General features: G+C 32.5%; 2 protein-coding genes across 3 annotated transcripts; one reads left to right on the top strand and one right to left on the bottom strand.

Moving 5' to 3' along the window:
* The first annotated feature begins 1,959 nt into the window (after positions 1 to 1,959).
* On the top strand, positions 1,960 to 7,767 carry LOC130648887 (capsule biosynthesis protein CapA-like). Its single transcript, XM_057455005.1, has 7 exons — positions 1,960 to 2,047; positions 2,254 to 2,504; positions 2,676 to 2,823; positions 3,190 to 3,351; positions 5,280 to 5,501; positions 6,089 to 6,210; positions 7,035 to 7,767. Exons 2-7 carry the CDS (start codon positions 2,491 to 2,493, stop codon positions 7,267 to 7,269), a joined length of 903 nt encoding a protein of 300 aa, XP_057310988.1. The 5' UTR covers positions 1,960 to 2,047; positions 2,254 to 2,490; the 3' UTR covers positions 7,270 to 7,767.
* Positions 7,768 to 12,471: 4,704 nt separating this feature from the next.
* Positions 12,472 to 20,762, bottom strand: LOC130649181 (uncharacterized). 2 transcript variants are annotated; one of them, XM_057455422.1, is made up of 4 exons: positions 20,539 to 20,762; positions 14,531 to 14,844; positions 14,079 to 14,330; positions 12,472 to 13,546 (listed from the first exon to the last, which is right to left on the bottom strand). In XM_057455422.1, exons 2-4 carry the CDS (start codon positions 14,634 to 14,636, stop codon positions 13,197 to 13,199), a joined length of 708 nt encoding a protein of 235 aa, XP_057311405.1. In that variant the 5' UTR covers positions 14,637 to 14,844; positions 20,539 to 20,762; the 3' UTR covers positions 12,472 to 13,196. The 2 variants fall into 2 exon arrangements, with proteins under 2 accessions (XP_057311405.1, XP_057311404.1); XM_057455421.1 differs by lacking the exon at positions 20,539 to 20,762 and adding an exon at positions 16,515 to 16,575.
* Between the last annotated feature and the right edge of the window lie 2,966 nt (positions 20,763 to 23,728).

Raw genomic sequence — 23,728 nt, forward strand, 5'->3', positions numbered from 1 at the left:
GGATGGAACGTTTCGTGATTTAAACGCATCAACAGTCATAAGTACTAAGATAACATGCCGTAAGATAAACACCCTTTTAAGTTTATTTTGAGTTTCTAATATTCCCCCTTTTTTGAACGTACAAAACATGTTATTCCTGGAATCTATTTTTAGTACCCACTTGGGGTCGCAAGTGGCGTAAGTTTTAACGCCATACTTTCCTAACGCGTAGCGGTTGTATTTTCAAAAACCTAAAAATATTCTTGATGCCACCAAGAATTTGTGATGCAGATGAACAATATGAAATTTTGTAGAAGCTCATGTTACTGTCTTTTATAAATCTTTTCTCTTTTGTTTTATCTCAGAATATTCAATATGGCCGTGCTCAACAGGAGATTGTTACTGTTGTGACAACAACGAAGGAATCGGGCGACCAAAGAAGTCAAGGGAAGAAGGAAACGTAAATTTTGAATTTGTTCCATATATAAAGAAAGAAATGCCTTTCTTCCACTTAAGTCTGCCTTGTCATCCTTAAGCTTTTCCTGCAAATCATTTTTTGTTAAGAAGTTGACAGTAGTGACGTTTTCCTGACATCGATAAATTTGAACTAACCACATCAAATATTCGTATCCATCGATATCTCTTTTTGCTTCCATTGCTTCTTGTGTTAAAGCCTCCAACTTTTATTGAACATCTTACGGATACTTTTGAATGACTTTTTTGCCACTTTTCCTAAAACAAAACTTTATCTTGATTTTTACTATATTTTATTATTACATCTGATGATAAAAAAATAAAATGAATTTAAAAAATATGTAACAAAAACAAAAATGCAACACAAAAACAACCGATTGTAAAGAAAGTTACATATCTGTAAGTATTCACCAATATATTCACCAATCTGTCTCCATACCTAACTCGGTTGCAATAACGTTCCAGCAAATCTCTTAAACACCTTTTTGTGATACTCAGGAATAGCCTTATTATAGATAGATGTATACTATTGTATTATTTCTGCCAAAGCAATGTCTTTCTCCCGCGCTTTATTTTTACAGTTAATAAAAAAACTTTAGAAAAAAAGTTTGATTTTGCGATTTCGGATTGTTTCACATTTCAAATTTGTACAGCGTGTTCTTGATTTGCTAACCACCCAGCGTCAAGATTGAAAAATCTTTTATTCTACATGCAATGTGCGCTAAAGTTTATCACCGGCTCTAATGTCTAACGCTTACTTCATTCCAGATACCGCAGCGCTAACGCTTTGCAATCGTGCTAGGATTTTCAAATCCTTAGCATTGCATCAACCCACTAGGGGTGGCGTTAAGCTTCACACGCTCGTTAACGCATAACTTGTGAGTTTTAAGCATAACATCATCTAGTGGGTACCAGGCTTAAATAAATCTTCGTGCTCTTTTTCTGCATTCTTGCTAAGTTTTTACATAAGCATTTTTACGATCGCACAAGTAGGATCTGTTTCTACTTTTCTTTACGAACCATCGCACGCTGTAGAAACCTGCTTAAACAATAACTGCGCGCATGTTTATATCGGTTTACTGTCACAAAAATACGCGAGAGCGTGTAAATAGTAATCCACCTATATTCTAACTGCGCAAACGTACGTTTTTTTGTACGTACCGGAAGTAATGGAGTGAATTACCTCTGGCGTGTGGTTTTCAATTTACATGCTCCTTTTGCGCATAGCATTATGACTTGAATTGTTAAAAAGTTTTTATTTCCGTGGTGGTGGTGTTGTCGTAATGAAGAGTAAGTTACATATTGTTTTACATTAAAACATGCATAAGTAGTAGTTCTATTTTTGTGTCATTATTTGACTAAATCTCTTTATGGCAAGTATTAGGCAAAAGTATCTCATCAGAACGCAAATTTTAACCCACAAAATGTCTTGTGCACATATTTTGCAAAACACATGATTATCTTTGTTTAATGCACACTCATTAATTATTCAATTTTGTCATTGTCATCAATATTATCAGTTTCTTTAGAACAGCGTACTTTATGGTTCTTCTTATTATGTCTTCCGAATGTTTGGCTCAGCGTAAAAGTTCAGGTAAGAAATCTTCTCATAGAATTGGTGTTGTTATTTATTCTCTTCTTGACAAACAAAAGTTACATTGAAATCTAAAGATACAATAGCCTTAAATGGCAAATTTAAAACATTGCAGCTACAGTTCTGCAATTTACTAGCTTGTTTAGTTGCAAATTTCAATCTGTAGAATAGTAAGGTGTCTCATCGTTTGTTAAATCATGTTGTAGGGAGAAACAGTAAGACTTATATTTGGAGGCGATGTTGCATTTTCTGGAGTAATCAAGTATCACGCAAGAAGACAGGAGTGTAGATATGAGGATTCTTTTAAACCAATTAAATCTGTCCTTAGCGAAGCTGATCACGTTATTGTCAACCTAGAAACTCCATTTCATCATAAAAAAGATGAAAAGCTTCAAGAATTGAATCCGAAGAAAGAAGTGACGTTAATTTCGGATACAGATGCAATGGCAGCACTTAAGTAGTTAAAGTTATTCTACCATATATAAGACTAGCTTTATGCCCGTTAAATAATCTTAGTGACCATTATGTTTTTTACGCTTTGTTTTTTTATTGCTTATAAATCCAAATTTAAAACGACTCAACAAAAACACTTTTATTTCGTCACAGTTATGCAACCATTTTTTTGTAGCTATGCAGGCATAGATATAGTTACCTTGGCCAATAACCACTTCATCGATTTTGGAGAAGGACCAGCTAATCTGACAATAGAATATTTAAAGAAGTTTGACGTTCAATACGTTGGTGTTACGTATGGCAAATCTATGTTTGTTGATCAGGTTTGTTGGATTTCTTTTCTTTTCTTTTGTATGAAAAAATATTTTTAGAAAAGAAACGCAACAGGTATTATCGTGGAGAAAGGTATTGCATAAGGCGTAGGTTAAACTATTAAAAAAATATTAATTTTAATCAACAGTATAAATTATAAATTATAACTCAAAATGTGTAGTCCCATTTGCTAAAAACAAAATCTAAACGCTCAAATTGTATCTTCTAATATGCCAAGTTACTCTAACACTTAAATCAGGAAGAAAATATAGCATTATACAAAGTTGGAGGACCGGAAATGCCATTATGGACTAGTAGAAGCCACATCTGTTTGTAGGTGGTTTTTCTTTAGGAATATGTATATTGTATATTTTTAGGAACCTTTGATCATAACAGAGAAGGGAATAAAAATTGGATTTCTTGCGTATTGCTCTTCAGATGAAGGATGTTTGCAAGAAAATTATCGCGATAGAGTGTCTACGGGACCTGCTATTTATGATAAAACGTTGGCTATACGTGAAGCTAAAAGACTAAGAAAGGTAAAAAACCTTAAGGGTATACGCGAGCGTTTGTTTTCGTTTTTCCTTTTTATTGTAACAACTTTTCTTTCATCGCGTCAATACGTCGTTGTTAGGCGTCAATTATACGGGTTTTTTTGTTTTTCCCCAACAATATGCCGTCTATGCCTCTCTTTCGACGGAAATTAGCCTTTGACATAAAAAGCATGTCAGACATGATGGTGAGTTTAGGATTTTTAATTTTTCACACTTTTTATCATTTCTAGTCCAATTGGATCAAAACAGTTTTGGAATCTACAGTAACATGTCGAAAATAACATTTAGCTAAATAAAGTTTTTCTTCTGGCCGCAGACTTTCTTTCGACAAAGCTGCTCAAAAATCAAAAAAAAGCATGAGGAATAAGAACCAAATTGGTAACATTAAAATTTTATTATTTTACGCCTTTCAAAAATCTCAAAATACAAAGTCCTCTGTAATAGACAGCAAGGTAACGAACTGAATATACTGCTTACGATAAAGTATTGATGCTTTCACAAATGATACTAATTATGATTCTTTTCTGTCCGCCATTACTGTTAGCAATTCTATTGTCAACAGTTTTTGTTGGAAACTAAAAAAATGTATTGCATTCTTGTACTTTCTTGAGCGGTTTCACTTTTTGAGCTGCAGATGGCTACAGATAACGTAGCATGGAAATTTACAACTTAGCATTGTGAAATTACTCACCTCAGGTAAAAGGTTTGATTCTACCATGACCGGTATAATACTTCAACATATCCTGCTTTAATGATAGTTGCTTGATATTTTTCAGTACTAGCTGAGACCCGGTGGCGCACGCTGGACGTAGTACATCGTCTTTGCACCCTTTTGATTTGTGGTTGCCTTTTCTATTCAATCAATTCCTTCTCAATTATAAGTCAAGCAGAAAGGAGTAACAAAAATCACAACAATTAAGTCATAGTGGTCACATCGTCATGATTGAGCGTCTTTGAATATCAAAAATGCAATAACTTGAAGGTAAAGATCAATGACCAATGCTTTAAATGATTTATTGAATGACAGTTTTTGTATTAGCCAGATTCCTGATTTCTAAAATTTAGGCATTTTAAGAAAAGGCAATCAGACTTTTTGAAGAAAATTATAGATTTTGACCAAATAACAAAGAAAAACGTACAATTTATGGATATGGTAAGAAAATTTCAGACCAAATGAGCTTGTCATTACTTTTAAGACCTAATGTTGATTAACCTCGACCCGACAGTTTTTTATATTCCACAACACGATATGAATAGGGTTAATGTCCAGCATTATAGACTACGATAATACTGTGACTATTAACTTTCAATGGGCATCAGATGTCTTTACTGAATACTTAAAAATGTTACACGTACAACATTTTGCCATTCAACAAAAAGAGTGATCACAAACTAATTTTGACTTTCATTGGAATAAATATACAGGCTGTTATGTTAAACATGGTTCGCATCTGTTGTCATTTAAAAAGTCTGCCTAACAACTTTCAGTGAAAAGTACAAAGCAATCTGGGAACTGACTATACTTTCACCATTAACCAAAATATAAAATGACAGTACCTGAAAAAGTGAGGAAATGTCTATCTGGTTTTCAACGTTATAAAGGTGCAGGATAATTCGAAACATGGAAACGAATGTATCTCTTTGGTCCGTAAAATTATATTTAGGATTTATTGGTAGCTTAGAAGTTTAATGAATAAAAATATTAGAAAATTGAAAAAATATAAATACAGAAGAAAAAAATAGAAGTAGAAAGAGCTATAAAATGGGCATAAAATGTTGTAGCTAAACGCGCCTAAACTTAGTCAAAAAGAAATTTAGTATACATTAACTTAGAGACGAAGAGTTGGGTATTATAGTAACATTAAAAATAATAACAATTTTAACAAAGATAATAAAAACAAATTTATCTTTAGGTAGTAGATATCATTGTCGTCCTCATGCACTGGGGTGTTGAGTACGCCAAATTTCTACCAAAGTATCATGGTGAACAGGTCATCGTCCAGTTGTCACCATATGTTGACGTCATTATTGGTTCCCACCCCCACGTGGTACAAGACCATTTTTACAACGATGGTGCCTTAGTTGTTCAAAGTGTGGGAAACATGTTGTTTCCGTTGCACGGTAGTGTCATGAATGTAAGTTACTTCCTCTGTTCTTACTTTCTGTGTGTCTATCTTTTTGACTGTGTATTCTTTGGTCTAATTTCATTGCTACAATATCTTGTACACAATTAATTGTACAAAATTGTATATTCTTGTTCAAGATATTTTACAGATATTAACACGATGTACATTATATTGTGACTTCAAAGTTCACAAGTATTTTGGAGTCAAATCAGCGTGATTTGAAGAAGCTAGTGCCTATTGAATTAATTTCAAAAGAATTGAACAACTCATGGGCATTATCAAAACAAAGATGTATTTTTTTTTCGTAAAATTGTTCGGAATTGTACACCAGTTACTACAATTAATTGTAAAATATTGCGTACAAATATTGTAGCAGTGGAAACTTCCCTTATTTTTATGTAAAATAATAAATGCAAAGGAAATAGACGTTTGCTTGTGTTTTTCCTCAGTAGGGACATTTTTTTGGTCAATCATCATTAATAAACAACGCCAAAATAGATCAAGTTCCTACTATGATAAAGTCTAGAGGAAATCCATTTCTACTTCGTATTTTGTAGGCATGCAAAAAGACCTTAATTTTACAACTTATGTTATAGAAATTTTTGGATAAAGGTGAAAATATATCTCGACCTGACCACGATAAAGTATGGTATAAACAGACAAAGTTATTAAAGAATCCTACTTCCTTTGGTAAATTAATAATGGTGGAAATAAACAAGTAAGCATACACCCTACGTTCTGATGAAAAAAAGTATGTAGCTACATAAGCTAATTTAAGTAGCTATTTGAACTACCAACTTTGCTCAATTCATCTACCTGTTTTTGATGTATTAGCGGTTATGTGGCTTATTTACTGATACACATGATAATTTTATTGATGGCTACAGAACTTAGGATTTATTGATTGATTATTAGGGAATATTTTGGCCAATGCAAGGAAATGTTTTTAAAACATCTTAATTTAACCGGTTTGTTCAAAAAGTTTCAATTTTTCCTGACATCAGCACACCGTATCGTTTGGTCCATTACATTCCGTTTTGTATTGTTACATAAAGCATTTTGAAAACTACGACTAGCGCTTATGAATGATGTTCACGTATCCTACATATTTGCCAAAGTAGAGCTATTTACTCCACTACTGCTCGGCACTTCTCAAGTGATGCAGTTTGTTAATTTTAACCAAAACATGATCCTTTGCAAAAAGAATATGTCCAGGATCGTGTTTGTTTGATATTTAATGCTTATGCGTGGATCAAGGAGGAAACCTCTTTGCTTATAGACAAATTTTTTTAACCCTACTTTGAAGAAAGATTGAAAAATGGGAAATACAATTCTGTTGTTCATGTTTTCTCACCAATACAGATTGTTTAATAAAAAACACGTTTATAGTAAGAAATTAAAAAAATATTCTGAATCAATTCTTGTTGATATTTCCTCCACGAGACTAAAATAGTCCACCTTGAGTGAAAATTGTATACTCAATGTTTTTTCTTTGTACCTAGTATTTGCTATGAATGTCATTTTTATTTCATTCTATTATAGAGCAGGCATAATAAGGGCTGGAACCAAGTATCTACCAATTGAGATTGATGTAACAAAACAGCATTGTCTGGTTGTCAAGAAGAAAGGATCATGGAAAACAATCTGTGATAAAAATGACAAACACTGCGTTGGTACTAATGACTGTAATATGTTGCATTGTGGAGGCGTACAAAAAGTCAAACCAAAAAAGAAAAAAGGAAAGGGGAAATTACACGAAACCTACAAAAATGTGTAGTTCAAGTTTAAACACACGTCTTTAATATTGTCGTGGATACAATGTTTTTAAGTTAAACTTTTCAATGTTTATTTTATGTAAGTCCATTTTGGATCCATTGGTTTAAGGTAATAATGTTAAAAATCTGAGATGGTTAATCCACGCTTGTTTTGACATTGATAAAAAAATCGTCTAAGCATACTCAAAAGTCTTTTTCCTCGTCTATTCAAAAAATTTACTTTTAATACAGACCTTTACCAAAGCTATCCTTCGAATTAAGTACTAAATTTTTTTATTTAAAAAAAACTAGGAAATTGTGTAACTTGTTAGTTTCCATAACGTCAGATCCTTTTGAATGGATTCTACTTTATTCAAACGGAATTTTATTACACTATTATTCCTACGCTTCTTTCTCGTTCAAGGCAAATGTTTTCGATAGCTAGACACCTAATTGTACAAATGTGGGAAAGACTAATCACAAGCTAAACCTCCACACGCGTTAGATGTCAAAATTCAAACAAGTCATGCTATTTGAACATCCTTAATTACTTCCTTATTACTTTCGTATAAACATGCCAAAAACAGGTTAATTTTAAAGCGTTTTGCTTGTTTCTTGAAATTCAGTGAAACCTGTCTATATCGAACAAAAACATTTGGCTATCGAGAAGTGTTCGCTACATGCTGGTTCTTTCCAAATTTGTATGTATTGCTTCAAAAGCTTGCTCTGTTGCTTTGAGGTATATTGAAATTGACGGCACAGTGTGTCAGGATGCTGATTTGACAGAAAAAAAAAACTAAAGTCAATATATATTTTAAATGTATTGTCTATTTTAAGCGAAGAAAATTAAATATTTTGATCCTCACTTCAAAAGTCAAACCTGTGGGAACTTCGTTGTTTTGACAAAGTACGATATCAAGTAGCTAATATATAACATAATTGAAGCAGTCGCAAACCAGGGGTCAGTTCCACAGAGTATTTTACATTGGTACAATGACATTACTTTCGTGACAAGAGTTTTATCGTCATTCAATCCCTCCATGCATCCGTCCTTGTACAAGGAATGCGTAGGTACATACCCAAGCAAACCCCCGTTTTACTATGGCGCTCCTGCCCTCACCCACCCCTCCCCTCTTTCTTTTAGTTTATGGATTCCCCTATTTCTGAGGAAACACGGAACTATTTCCTAGCTGTGATGTACGAAAACAATTTGCAATTATTGGCGATATTAGATCTGCGCGAAAATTAATTCATGACAATTAAATATGAGAGCCATTTATGAATTGTCATAGTAAGGTTTGCTCTGCTTCTTGCTTCAGCACAGTTATAGACAATTGGTCAATGTTAAAGAAAAGAAAATGGAGATGACTGCATGACGTATAAGCATGTTTTAAAGAATCACTTACTTCAATATAATGCTTTACATTTATTTTCCATTTATTTTGTTTGACTACAATTTTTGGCATGATAATAGTGTAAGGATTTTTAACACAGCAGAAATTTTTCAGGTGTTAAGGCTACCTAAAAATGTTAAGAGATTACCAATAACATCTGTTTTTCCAAAAGTGGATAGATTTTAGACTTAAAAATGTATTAAAATCTAGCAGGAAAGTCAAGAAGCTTAACCCTATTAGGTCCGGGGACTCCTGATTGCTTTCTTATATGGCTATGATACTTACTGAGTTTCAACATTTATCTATGACACACCTGCATGTTAAATTTTTAAGTCCCATACCTTTCAGAGGCTTTGATATTGGCCATTACTCGAAACTACCCTAAAAATCTCTATGAAATCCTTATAATATGGAAAATATAATAACTCCTGTTAGGATTATCCTTAGAACTTGAAACTTGCAACACAACTTTGTTTCATCAAGAAGAATCATTGTGAATAATTTTGACACGTGACTAATCTGATTTCCCGATTTTGTAGGATTTTACCTGAAAATCGAAAAAAAACGGATTTTTGGGCAATTTCTGGCAATTTTTTATCCGATCCATGTAAAAACCGGAAGATATGTTAAAAAAATTTTATTTAGCTTTCAGAAACTTCAAACAGAATGTAAAAATTCGCTCTAGAACAAAAGTAATTATATTTTATGCAGATAGTGGCATTTTTAACAATTCTCAAGCTTCTGATGACGTCACGGAAAATGTGCTGACGCAAGCAAAAATTTATTGCCGCCATTTTGTTCCTTTTATGACGTACTATAAGTGTGCCAAGTTTGATTCAATTTGAATAATCCTATGAAAAGTTATTGAGGGGGGGGAGGGAAGGGTCATAGTATGAAAAACCCCGGACCGAATAGGGTTAAACAAAGTTTTTGATTTAGTTGAGAATATTATAGGTTTTACATGGATTTTTTATTTAGGAACAGTAATCACGAAAGCTTATACGAGTATAATCACTTCGCTTATCCTTTGATTCTTAAAAATAACTAAGCTTTAAGAAATAAATAAATTAGGAAATAATCCAAGATTTCCCAAATGTTCAGCGTTTGATCGATTCGCGAATTACAGCATGTGTAAAACCATTTTAATACCAATCTAAACAGTAAGCAAATATATATATAAATCGATATACGAAACTCTGCTTAGTTACCAGGTTATCACATTTTGCAAACTTGTACCCAGGGCTTCTTAGGTTTTTTATATTGGGTGAAATCTAAAACCCCAAGAAAGCCTGGAAAGTAGGTTGTCTAGTTTAATATGTTAAACTACGACACGAGTAAAAATTAAAAATAAGTGATCCGTGTTTCCTTATTAAATTCTAATGTTACTGAATACGAGAAATTGTATGGTCAAGGAAAACAAATCATTAGTCATTGCTATTTTTATGCCAAAAAATTAATTGGTAAAAAATCGACTCAAGGTCATGTACTACAATTCATATTTTCTAGATGATGTTTTTACAAACATAATCTTTAAAAGCCTATTATGTTAAAGATTTGTTCTCATTTTTCTTCCGTTGGAAAGCTTGATGTTCAATATTAGGTGCTTTCTCATAGAACAAACTTCTAAGTCAAATGTACAGAATAACTGACCTTCTGATATAATATTGCAGACCTTAAAACACCATGTCACAGCAGTGAGAAAAAAAGAGAGTCCTGATATTTTGATATCTATGGAATATAGCATATAATGACCGGCTCATTAGTAGACTATTACAATGAGGCGATTTTTTACCAATTAAATTTTTGGCATAAAAATAGTACTGACTAATGTTTTATTTTTCTTGGCCATATAATTTCTTGTATCCAGGTAACACCAAAATTTACTAATGAAATCCAGATCATTTATTTTTTAATGTTTGCGCGTGTCATTGTTTAAAATGTAGTTAATGAATTAAAAATTTCGTCACACCAGACAACTTTCTCTCCAGGACTTTTTTAGTTTATGTCTAAATATCGTGGAGACGAAAATGTAAAAATTGCGATCGCCCGCCAATCTCGTTGAATACAAGGCTTTTCCATAAATGTTTTTCCGAACTTTGTGTGTTGGATTTTTTGAAATTATTATTCAAATTTTTTTTATCTTATTATTATTTCTGGTCGTTAACAAGTTCTGATTAGCTATGTTTTTGTTTTTTTTAAGCTTATGCAATTGTATAAATATACGCCCGTCTGCAAAACTTTCGTGTATAAGAAATAAAATGCTAAATTTCCCCTTGCGATTTTAATGGTAAAGTCTGTACCAAACTTTTTCCATATATACCGTAAAGTATGAGACCTACTTTTGGTGGTATGTTGTACCGCTTCTAGATCACCCATGCACCCTAGTGGTATTTGAGTAGAGGAAAGGAAATTTTTCTAACCTCCGGGAGGCTGTTTATTAAATATATAACTTTGCCAGAGGGCGCTCTTTTAGAGACGTGTAAAGAATCTTTTTTACCAAGGCGCTAATTTATTGCAGCAAACATTTTCAACTTTAAAATATTATTTTGATTCTAGGGCCTTTCTTCTACTTTATGATTGTGGCTGACCTGCAATAAAAAGTTTTTATTTGACGTCTGCATGTCATGGTTGTTTGATTAAAAGTTTACGCTGAAGACAGATTCTTATTTCAATCACCTTCTCGCAGGCTTTATCGTAAAAAAGAATTGTTATTTTTTTATGCTAATTTGGAGAAGGCAAACATAAGCTCGGATATTTCAAATGTAAATAGCTCATATAACGGTCACGTACGCTTTCATGTAAATGTTTTTTGTTTTTATTGTAAACATGAAAGGAAAGTAATCCTTTTTGATTTCGATTGACGATTTTAAGCAAACAGAACAGTGGTGTCGAGACAAGTTGAAATTATTGTAAACAAAAAAAGTGAAGAAACTACCTCAAAAAATAAGCATTACTAATGGTGATGTATCAAGTTGGACTTGATTCTTCGACCTCTTGCATTGCAGTCGTTGCTCTACCGACAGTGTTATTGATCCGATGATATCTGCCTAGCACATGCAGTAGAAAAAGCGAGAGTAGTTCTACTTTGCAACTTTCTACGAGGCCGGGTTGTATATCTTCCTCACGATTATCGTACCAAAAAAGCATCCTCGTCATCAATCTTGCAGAGTATTTGGAAATCTAATGTGCAGGTTCGAAAATTATTTCCTTAAATATTGCACATATCATAGCTTCGACAAAAATTTTCAGAATTGACTTTTATTTTCATAGTTAGGTCCCTTGATTGCATTATAAACTGGAACAAGAAGGTTTCTGGAATGAACGTCTAATGTTTAATAACACAATGATAGAAATTCTATGCAAACTGCAGCAATAGTCTATGATAACAAAAGACTCAGCCCTGTGTTTTTTAAAACGAAGTACTTAATTCGATAACTTTCACAAGAAGTTATTTTGCAAAATACTAAACGTTCGGGTGTATTTTAATAAAGAGACTTTTTGGCCAGGTAGACTTATACTGTGTTTTGGTTTGAACCGCTTTGAGGAAAATGCCTTTTTCAAAAAATAATTCCACAGATGTGCAGCACGGTTCGCCTGTACTTAAGCCCTCAACATGGCAATCGACGCCGTGTCACCCAGCTAGTGTTAATTTGAATATATTGATTTATACGCATTTTATTGGAATGTGGAAGATAAACACACGCAAAATTTAGGGACATCCCCGTTTGAAGGCGCTTTTGTCTTCGTGATAGCCACTCTGTGATATCATCCCCAGGGGTTCTTGCCCCTTGGGACGAGTGTCAACAAAAACAACATTTTGAACTAATCGTGCTTGTATCTTTCTTTATAACATTTACAATATATTTAAATACATTTTTTAATATATCTTATATACAAGTAACGATTAATTCGGTAATCGATTTATTTAAACGGCCGGTGGTATGAAGTGTATAGAATGGGGAAGCGTTTTTGAGTAGAAGACATCTATATTGTTTGATTGCTTTTATAAAGAAATTTGATACAGTTCAACACAACCTCCTTTTAATACGAGTACTGAGAGTAACACAAAGTACTGGTAACCAGTTTGTCATGTGGCACGTGATATGTTTTGCAATTCTATAAAATATTAATAAAATTCTTTTTTCTGGTCTGGAAAATATACAACACTTTTAAAGTCAAATAAGAATAAATACTTTATATAAATTAAAAAAACCAAAAACACAAAATGTTTTCTAGTGTCAGACCACCTTAAAAAACAAGGAAGTCACGATTTGAAACACAAGGTGTAAGGTAATTTCCGGCCATTGTACCATCGCTAAGTGGCGTTGTGAGAACCAGACCTTACAGAAACAGTAACACTACATAAAACTCTGAACACATTATAAATTATTCACAGCAATAATGACAGAATACTTGAAATAATTTCGTCATTTTTTACATCCTTTGCAATTAATTAAATTCTTCTGTTTTGTAGGAACTTGGCAGAGCAACCTGTGATGTAATCTCTGCTTATTATTCTACATATGCATATTTTTTCATTCCGGTATGTGTGGTCACTACACAGCGTAATATTTTGATGATTTAAACCAGTTTTGATATTCTTTTTTTAAGTTTTGCCAAGCTTTTTGAACCGGTTTAGACACAGTTTTATTTTTCTCTTTAAGCTTGTTCTTTTTGTATTGTTTCGGGTCGTCAAAATACACTAATAGTGGTACATGTTTCCAGCTCATCTTTTTAGCATTCTCTTTCCAAAAATCGACGTCCGATGTCTCCTTGGATTCTTTTTTTCCTTTCTCTTCCTCGCCTGCATCATCGTCAGGTTCGTTGTCATCGGGAACTTCACCGGAACCTGATGACGCCATATCAGTTTCCTTGCCTTGATCTGTGCCCACCTTTTCTCCTTGGACTAAAAAATAAACAATATTCACATATTTATACAAAAACATCAAAAGTATCCAAGGACGAGTGATATTATTGTGAGGAAATATCCCAGTGTGCTACAGGTTAAAACTTTATAAATGTAGTAAATTCACAATTTTGAAATATTTTCTGTATTTTCCATATTATTTGTTTCTTTGTATGTTTACGTTAAATAAGAGATATAACTAAAAAATTAGGGAGTTCATCAATCTTTAATTTTTTCAGACTTTTCTTACGTAACTTAACAAAAGGTTAAACATTTCACACATTCTCCAGACTTCATTATAAAAAGTGTTTTTATAGATGTGATTATGAGTTTTCGAAAAATCGAAAACAGACTTCGGGCACCTTTTTTGACAACATCAACGTGCGTATTCAGAATTACGAATTCGACTACAAAATAATTTTTTTTACGCTGCTCGAAAAGAAGTTGAGTTCTTAACCTTCCATTGAATAATACAAGATTTATGTGGAAAACCAAAACCAAACAAACTTTCGTGGAGCAGAAAGAATTTTACCTAGAAAATGATCTTCCATGTTATTTAAAAATCTTTTATTTGCGCATAACTTCTTTATTTTAAATCTTTTCATAACTTGATCAATTAATGACTTAATTGTTGATAAAGTTTTAGGATCATTTATAGAGCAAAGTTCATCTGTAACATGTTTCTTCAAACACTGCAATAAATCACTGGCGTCACATTCTTCCGTCAGTTTCTTGCTCTTTAGTTGACCAATGACACACTTGGTATGTAGCGAGTATTCACAATCTAGAAACACGTAAACAAAAATTACAAAAAATATTTTAAAAAAGTCATTTAAAAATTATTTTTGAGGTCTTTCATTACCACATTTTTTTCTAAGTTCAAATTTTACTTCTAATATCATATATTTTTACAAACTTAGAAATAAAAATGGTAAGTGGGAAACATAACTAGTCATGGCGCAGTTACTATTTTATATTACTTACCGCTCATACTCGTGTATGATTTCTTCGCGATGACATTAGCGATAGCACAACAGAAGGATAGCGTTAAAACGCTCCAAAACAAGAGACACACATTCATGTAACGCATACTTGAAGCAAGTGGCAAAATAACACTTTTTTCTAGTTATCGTGACTTCTAAAAGATGTCAAGTCGATCAACTGTTGTGGTGATATAGCAAAAATTCGAAATATGCTACGGTATTGTTAAAGATATACAATCTTTTTTCAGCTTTTTCTTTAAATTCTTTTATTTCTTCGTCGTAAGATACCGGATAATGTATTTTTTGTAATATATTCTATAATATAAAGAAAAGTATTCTTAAAAATACGATGTAACGTCATTTCAACCCTTCTACAAAAACGTATCACACTAAAGCATAAAAAGCCCACTATACAATTCGTTCTTTATAAGATTTTTATTTTACTAGCGTTTCATCATAAACATGTTAAAATTAGCACCATGAGATCTTGTTTAAACATGAACAATTGAAACATAAGACTTGTTAATCACCACGAGACGTTTGCATATACACACAGAGACACTGCAACTAATCCATGTTATAGAGCTGCAACTATGTTTTTATCGTCGCCAACAGGATAGTGACATTCCTGCAAGTTTTAATGACAAGTGAGTAAGGCGATTATGCGGGGGAGAGAATATCGATGTAGCTCTTTTCCTTGCTTTTAATCTATTGTTTTTCATAACAACTGTTAATTATTTGTTTACGCAGTGCAAATTAAGTGTTATATTCCTTAATTACACCAAAACATGATGTACCGTAATTGGTGTATGATTTATGATCTCGCCCACCTTTTGGCTTTATAGAGATAGTGACAACTCGATTAGCCAATGGAATAATAAATTATCCACGCAACAATTATTTATGGTTGCTACTTGTTATCTTCTGCTTGATTTCTTATGCAGGTGAAAAGTCAACCATGTCCGAAGACAGGGGGCAGAAATCTACCAAAGTCTCAATAAGGTTAAAAATCAAAAGACCTTATTGGCCTTACTTACACCGGCGGATAGTCAACACCGGTCCACTTCTTCCGGTCCTTAATTTTGTTTTCGTCCAAAGTGTCATATAAATGTATATACTTGTAGTACTGTACTTGTTATCGCCATAACGAAGGACAGGGTCAAAGTCATTAGCAAATTAAACAAATATAAAGTGCCTAAATACTAATATTTAACGAAGCTTGATTAAATTACATGGTGCGCTAAATTAGTCATTCTCGTTGCAGGGTTCTTTGAGATAAACTTTTTCTCAAAAAGCTCAACAAAATCAGAACTCGCTATAACTTATGCATTCTGTGAAAATAGACTGGTTTGGAAAATAAAGATAAAATTATTGATAATAGCAGTACAAGCAGGCTGCACTTTCTAGTTTAAAGGTTTTTTAGTCACCTAAAAAAAATAAAAATTTTTGTAAGTATTATTATGAAGAAAAAGTGACTTTGGTGGTTTTCCTTTGAAAAGTTTGTTTCTTATAAAATCTAAGTGGAGGTACCGTAGGATTATGAAGTTACATGATAAAAATATGCCTTGACGGGAAACAATGAGTAATGCTGTCAATTTTAGAACTTACAGTCTTCTGTGGTCATAAAGTGATTACTTCAATGTCCCTGTCAAGACCATCTCAATGATAGCATATCAATATTAATCGCCTAAGGCGTGCACTTTTAATTAACAAACTGATGTAGTCTAATCATTCCAAAATACCTTTCTAATATACCCAATCTTCTATTTTCGTTGGCTTATTGTGCGTTCTTCGTAATATCTAACACAGTAATTTGACGATTAGCCAGTAAATGCACCGGTAACAGGAAACATATATTGTGTATTAGTAACTGAATACCGTAATTAGCTACCGCAAAAAACTCTATATTTGATTTTTCAGTTTTTGTTTAATTTTTGTAGGTGGTCAAAGATAATAGTTACGTATTATAGCTAAATTTATCCTACCTGAGAACACCCCGAGAGTTTTGCCTTCTATCTTATCGACAATTTCAGTTTAGTTTAAAAATGGTTTTTTGCAGTTTCGATCTTTCTATATTTTTATTCAAATTATTTATTTATGATTTGTTTTTTGTACGTATCAGATAAAAAATAAGGTTTTTTCATCTTTTAAAATGAATCTTAAGTGTTGTTAAGCTACGTACTTTATAGGCTTTTATAAATTCCCTTCTCACCACACTATACTGAATATTTTATTCTCTTTGACTAACAATACGTCCCACACTATGAAATAGAATATTTTGCTGTGAAATTGTTTTCAATATAACACGTTTCCACATTTTTTTCCTCTTTTTGCTTCTCTCGACTAAGTGTTAGTATATCTGTGACATTACCCAACGGTTTTGATTCACAATGTCCAACTAACAACTGAAACTGTTGCACCAGTCATTCTATCAGTGCAGTCACAGTGACATGCAGTGTTACAGGGCCTACTTTGAGGAAAGATGTCTTCGGACTATTAAAAACTAACAAGTTTCTTAAGATCCTTCATAAGATGCTTCTAGATCAATCTTGAACCATGAAGGTAAACAATTAAGATCGCAATAAAATATATATATATTTTTCGCCTATCTTGTTCGCCTGACACACAATCCATTATAAATGGTCGAAAAACAATCTACGTAAATTCAGTTCAGGCTGTGATTATTTGTTGACAAACTGTAAGTGTCTATCTCACTACATCGTCATTAATAGCTAACATTTTCTTTTTCTGTATGCCAAAACAGTTTTTTTTTTTTTGATTTAGGTGCTCATAAAACACTCAAGTTGCTATCGTTTACTAAGCAACTCATGTATCAACAGACGTGGAATCTTTTCGGCGTAATTAACTCCTGTATGATTTGTGAATTACGCAAATAACTTGCACAAGCTATATTTGCAACAAGAGAAATTGACAGTGGCATATACACGCAAATAATATGTCGGAAATAAGTATGATGTAAAACGTTCATCAAACGCGAAAGATCCCTAGCGTGGTTTTGGTCAGTATTTAAAGTCTTATTCAATTGAAGCAGCAGGTAAAAATTATAAAGAAATATTTTTGAATGTTGTAATTATTTTCCTAGAAGTTTGACGGCAAAAAGTCGTGCAAGAAGACTGGCTTCTCTTCTTTTGTTAAATTCTTTTACTATGCGCGATAGAACAAAAATCTTTTCCTCTAAAAATTGAGAACATATTGCTTTTAATCGGTTACAAAACAACCATGCGACTAAAAATGTAGAAAAGTTGAATGGATGAGGAAGATGACAATGCTACATCAAAAAGCAAAGTCATGTATGGTACGAAAAGGTGTTACTGCATGGGGAAGGTACGAAAAAATTAGTCATTTGGTGCGTGCGAAATCTCTAGTGCCTACGCGCTTAAGGGCGAAACTTTAAGCTAACTATTGCGATGCTGACCGGTACCTCTCCAAGTAACAGGTATATATCTAACAAAATTTCAACAGTATTAAGCGTAACCATAACAAGTATTTTCAAAGATTTAAAACACAAAAATAATGTTTCATAGTTAAAATTTAGCTAGCTAAAAGAAGTTTTTGCTGACTCATAGTTTTATATAATAGTTACTGCTTAATGTTATATGAAACACTATTTTTTGAGCAAACGGTCGGGCTTTTAGTTTTAGTTTTTTGTAATACCTACGGACGTGAAAAATATAAAAGACTAGTTACACGCCCATTGAAATCCACAGCCAATTCGCCTGTCTCTACTTGCAGCTACAATCTTTGGCTCACAGACTGAAGTTGGGTATTAGAATATTAATGACTAGCCGTTGTGTCTCTTTCTCTATGCATCAACTCTACGCTCGCAAAATACTTTAAAATCAGCCAACGTTGTGAGGTATGTTAAAATGTCTTATATAATTGATTCATTTTAACTCACTGACTTAGTCTAACTGAAATGAGAAGCTTGCCTTAGAAACGGATATCAGAAGGAGAAAATTAAATCTTAATTTCCTCCATCATCATTACGAGTGCAGCGAAATCACAATGTAAAGCAAGAAAATGTCGTGATGAGACTTCCAAGGTTATTTTATATTAATGTCCGCTATTGTTGTGCATCCCTAGTGTCACTTCGTTGTACAACATTAAATTGAAGACTGTTACTACAATTGTTGCTCAACAATTTTTATTTTAATGACACCGACCTTCAAAAAGCAACACAATAACAGCAACACATCAACAGCAACACAACAACAACATGAAATAGCAACAAACCTAACAATGACAACCACATTATCTCTGTGAGAAATGTAGATAGTGTCACTTAAAATCTTCATTAAAATGCCTAATTTATCTAAAACATAATTGAAGTATAACTTTAACTTCATCTATAAACAAGTTTGTCTTAGAATGTTTAATATGTGTATTTGACGGGTTTATAATTGTCCTCTGTCCCCACGCTTTCAACATGACACTATGACAGTCATCCGACCACCTTCATTGATAATTCAAAATGTTCGTGGTCACATTTTATCAGTTTTCTTTTTTTAACAAAAACACAGTGCCTTTATCTTTTCTTACAAAATAGAATTATAAGTCAATATACCTCATAACATCATATGCTATGATTTGATCTTCTGCTTTCATATCATACGCAAGAATTTTTTTAAACACAATGTTAAAGCTTGAAATAGTTAAATGTGGAGAAGTTGCAAAATAATCAAAAAGGATTGTTCTTGATACTTTCAGAAGACTTACTAAAAGAGAGAGCTTTGAAATAATACTTTTGGTTATGTCAGGTGTAACCGACTGTATAAAAATTATCAATGAACAAAATACCTACTTGCTAAAACAGAATCATTTATTAGATAGAAATAGCATAAGAACGAATGACACCAGTAAGTAAGTGTCAGATTTTAAAAACAAAAGCAAAATACACTAATCCTAAATTTCAAATAGTCTTCTTAAGGTGAAAAAACGAAAATTTCATGTCAAAATGTCATTCATTTTTTTTTAAAAAAAAAAGAAAAGGAAAGAAAAGAAAAGAAATACTTAATTGCAAGATTTTTAAAAAATGTTAAACATTCTGATTCATACGCCGCATCGTTCAATTGAAACAAAATGGCCAATTTCCTAAGGACATACCGTCTTCTTTAATTGGTAGCAATTCCATTGATTTTTAATATTTTAAATAATTAGGTTCAACTTATTAGAAAATTGCCACAATAAATAATTTAGTAGTCATAAAAGTGATTTAGACCAATAATTAAAATAACATGCAGTATTTGAATTATCACTTGATGTTCTTGATAATAAATATAGCGCTGTTGAGACATTGCTTAAATTGAATACACGTCTAAACTTTGGTGGCCATACTCTTCGCCACCTAAAATTTTATCACTGTACTGACGATAGTGTAGTTGCTATATCTATTGTGTTACCATCATCAATCACATGACTATGAATTTTGTCATCTTCGTACACTTTTGTCACCATAAACCGATAGATTTTAAACTTAAAGGCGTATACTATAACACACACGAAAAAGTACTAAGATAAGTAGTAAACTATAATATGCAAAAATTAATTAAAAAATAAACACATTATCAATGGAAAAATGTTAACACTTGCCGTTTGATATAGGTAACGTGAACTATTCATTCTTTTTAAATAAAACAATGCATTATTAGTTTTACCAGTCTTGGATTCTTACAATATCTTACAATCTGCTTTTATAGCAGTAAAAGCACCGTTTTTTGAAAAAAAATTTTTTTTGAAGAAAAAGATTTTTTTTCTCCTCTCGCCCCATCTTTTTTCTTTACTATTTTCGCCGCTGTAGTAATGCTGGTTTAGGCTTTTTGTCCTGTTTTACAGTTAAACCTCAAAAAATCTAGTTGTATAGCAAAATTGTACTAATTTTTCTGCAAATAACACATTTCGTAAACTAGAACTAACTACTTAGAAATTAATATATAGATGGTAGTAGTATTTCATAGTAGCAGCAATAATCAAAAAATTTAGCTATCTTACCAAAAAAGTCAATAAATTTCTTTCAAACCATGGCTGTAGGTGTTCGGTGTAATTTAAATCAATGTTTTTGTCGTCAAATCTAACGTTATGTCGTTAAAACAACGTGTGAAGGAAATTCTTTCTAATTCGGATGTTCGTATCATTTTGATCAAGTAGTATAGATTCTTAACAGCGTATTATGACGTTTGGTATCAGAAGCTTTTTTAATTTTCTTTTCAAATTAATGTCCTCCCCTTAATCCAGAGGGTATTGAGCAAATTGTTTTTTTATTATTACTAAATAGGAAAAGGATTTTTATGTGTAAATTCCATTCCATTATTTGTATTTAAATACACTTTTTAAGTTTTGACTGCTAAAGGAAGTGTAAAATCCTGCAAAAACATTTCTGTTTGTTAAAAATAATTTGCCATATCATAGTGGTTTCTGCGTGCACTGCATGAAAGACATCTAACTCTAGTAATTGTGTATTTTTGTACAGAATGCATTAGCGACTATGCAATAAGTTCCTAAGTAAAATTTTATGTAAAAAATATTTTTTAAAACAATACTTCACCAGCGGCAAATACCTTTACGATTAAATTCTGTTAAGAAAATCTTCAGTCAGCGTATGATACTCTATGATATTTTAATTATCAAATTTTGTTTGGTTATAGAATATTTTATTCGACGCCAAAAAAATAAGGAAAAAGATAATTTGTGGATAATATTCAAATACAAGTTGGATAATGATCATAATTGTGGTTTTGTTCCTTTCCGTTAATTCAACAATACACATGCTTCGGATATCAGCCAGTTGAAAACAGGTTTTAATCAGGACTATGAAACGAACGTTACGTAAGGACTAAAACAGTTAGCCGACAAGAACGATCTCAGAACCAGCAGCGACCCAACAGCATAGAGACAGAATAAATAATTAAAAACAAAACAGAAGGGGAGGGTCTTAATCGGAAACCAGTATGATGAACATGTTTCCCTGGTGAATAAGCTTTTTTGCTGAAACAATCTACCATCTGATTGGTTTTTTTAAAAGAAGTTGTGTAGTGTTTATAACAACGTTAAAGTCAATATAATGATGAAAAGGCAAAAAAATGAAAGTTTTCCGCAGGAAAATTTTTAAAATGGTTGATGGAACTGGTAATGGACAATTTTAATTCGTACACCTCCTCCGATTGCTTTTTACCAATCTCCTGGGAACGAGATAACAGGATTAACTGTCCTTTCTGAAAGCAACATTAAGACACAATACACAAATTTCTCTGACAATTCCCAACTTAACAAAACCATTTCAAAAGCAAGTAAAAACCATGTTTGGAGTGTCAATAGATTACTCTCGCTGAGCTGAGCTCGGAAGTCTACATTGAAATAGATTTATAACCTTCCCGTTCGAATTAATTTCTATATAGACGTTTTTATCCACACACTAGTGCTTTTAAATGTAGTTAGAATGGATCATTAGCTAGCTTGTGTTAAAATTAACACACAGAATTCACTACCGGCTTAGCTCTGATTAGGGTAACGGTTATTCGAAGGAATTCGGATCTCCATCGTAGACAGTTGTTATCCATATGATAAACATATTACGTAAAAGCAAATGTGAACATCGAGGAGGGTTACTAATTCTTTTAATATTTGTAGGTTGTTGTTCATTTTGCAACTTGGTGTCGCCATGTTTTCGTGCAGTGTAAGTGGGACGATCGAAGAACACGTGTCTGTTTGGCGTCTGTTTTAAGAACTGGAATTGTTACGCACATAAGGAATTAAAAATATAAATATTTTTAAGTCAAATAAATGATTTAAATGAACAAAATGAAGTAAAATCTATAAAAACTGCTGTACAGAGTATTACCTGCCATTTTGAATTCAAGGATAGTACAGAAAAAAAATTGCCTAATACGAATTGCTAAAATGCCGTTATATAAAGCGGGGAATTATCATAATTAGTTAAATTTTAAAAAACTTTAAGTATAAGGCCAAAACGTGTACACCCTCTTCCCCAGGGGTTTTTGCCTTTTTTTTACCTTTATCTCTCATATCAAGAAGGTAAAAAACCCTGGGGACGAGGGTGAAACGTGTATACCCGGGTTTCTGAAATGAGTAGAACTAGCCTTGCATCAGTATTTTTGTCCCTTTTTTATTCATACAAAAAGGAAATGAATAATGTAAAAACGGGCTGGGTGAAAATCGTAAAGCATCGTTTTTTAAAATTGAAGTCCTTTTTTCAAAAGCCTCTCATAAAGATATCGTATGTAGATGCTAGACGATAACTCTGATGGAAAACGCCTACGTCACAATGATAGCTGTTGACGTCATTAAACCAACCTTTCAAATTAAAAGAATCTCTTGAAACATAAGTCTATAACATAATACCTTGAAATTGGTTGTCCAGTCTTCACGTATTTTTCTTATTTGCCTATTCAGACTTTCATAAGTTTAACATGCATAAAAAGAACAACAACAACAAAAAGAAATAAAGTTTAACATGCTGGATTGTTGAAAACACAAATTCAACGCAGTCACATCTTACCCCTATAAAGAGTCTTGGAATTAAGCATGTTATTGTTTCGGTGAGTGAAACCATCAACTTAAAACAATTGACCACATGAGAAAAAAAGTAAGCACCAATTAATAGTCACAGTCAGCCTCATGACCGCAAAAATTTGTTTTGCGATTAGCGTAATTTTTTCCAACTTTATTCTTTCAAATTTTTGGTTTCAAAAAAACACATTTTGTCTCTTGGCTAATACGAAAAAATAGTGGGCACGAAATTGTAACCATTCTTTTTTGGTACCATGTTACAACGTACTACACTGTTGTTGTTTTTTTGTTGATGTGTGAGCTTTTGAGTTTTAATGAAATAAAAAAATAAAATCTATACAAAACTCACGAACTCTCTGCAGCCTCCCACTTACAATGAGTTTTGACAAACTTTCTTGGCCAAACTATTAGCCTCTACTTAAGAGGGAATTAATTACAAATATAATCAAGCCAATTAAGCTTGATTGCTTCATTATTTGAACATTTTATAAAAAGAATTAAACAAAAGTTATTTATAAACTCCTAGCTTTTTTTAGCAACTAAAGGTCACGTGCTTATTTGAAAACATGTTCAAAGCACAACACGTTTGCAAAGCATTTAATTGGACAAAATAAAACAATAGACTAAAATTATCCGATAACATTTTCCTGCTTAT

The sequence above is a fragment of the Hydractinia symbiolongicarpus genome, chromosome 7 (genome assembly GCF_029227915.1).
Source record: "Hydractinia symbiolongicarpus strain clone_291-10 chromosome 7, HSymV2.1, whole genome shotgun sequence".
In the NCBI taxonomy this organism is placed as follows: domain Eukaryota; kingdom Metazoa; phylum Cnidaria; class Hydrozoa; order Anthoathecata; family Hydractiniidae; genus Hydractinia; species Hydractinia symbiolongicarpus.

Coding starts and splice junctions, on each gene's coding strand:
- LOC130648887 (XM_057455005.1), top strand. Junction 5,502..6,088: donor TGCACGGTAGTGTCATGAAT/GTAAGTTACTTC, acceptor CTTATGTTATAG/AAATTTTTGGATAAAGGTGA. Junction 6,211..7,034: donor ATAATGGTGGAAATAAACAA/GTAAGCATACAC, acceptor ATTCTATTATAG/AGCAGGCATAATAAGGGCTG.
- LOC130649181 (XM_057455422.1), bottom strand. CDS start 14,636: ATGCGTTACATGAATGTGTGTCTCTTGTTTTGGAGCGTTTTAACGCTA. Junction 14,331..14,530: donor ATCATACACGAGTATGAGCG/GTAAGTAATATA, acceptor ACGTGTTTCTAG/ATTGTGAATACTCGCTACAT. Junction 13,547..14,078: donor CATGGAAGATCATTTTCTAG/GTAAAATTCTTT, acceptor TTTATTTTTTAG/TCCAAGGAGAAAAGGTGGGC.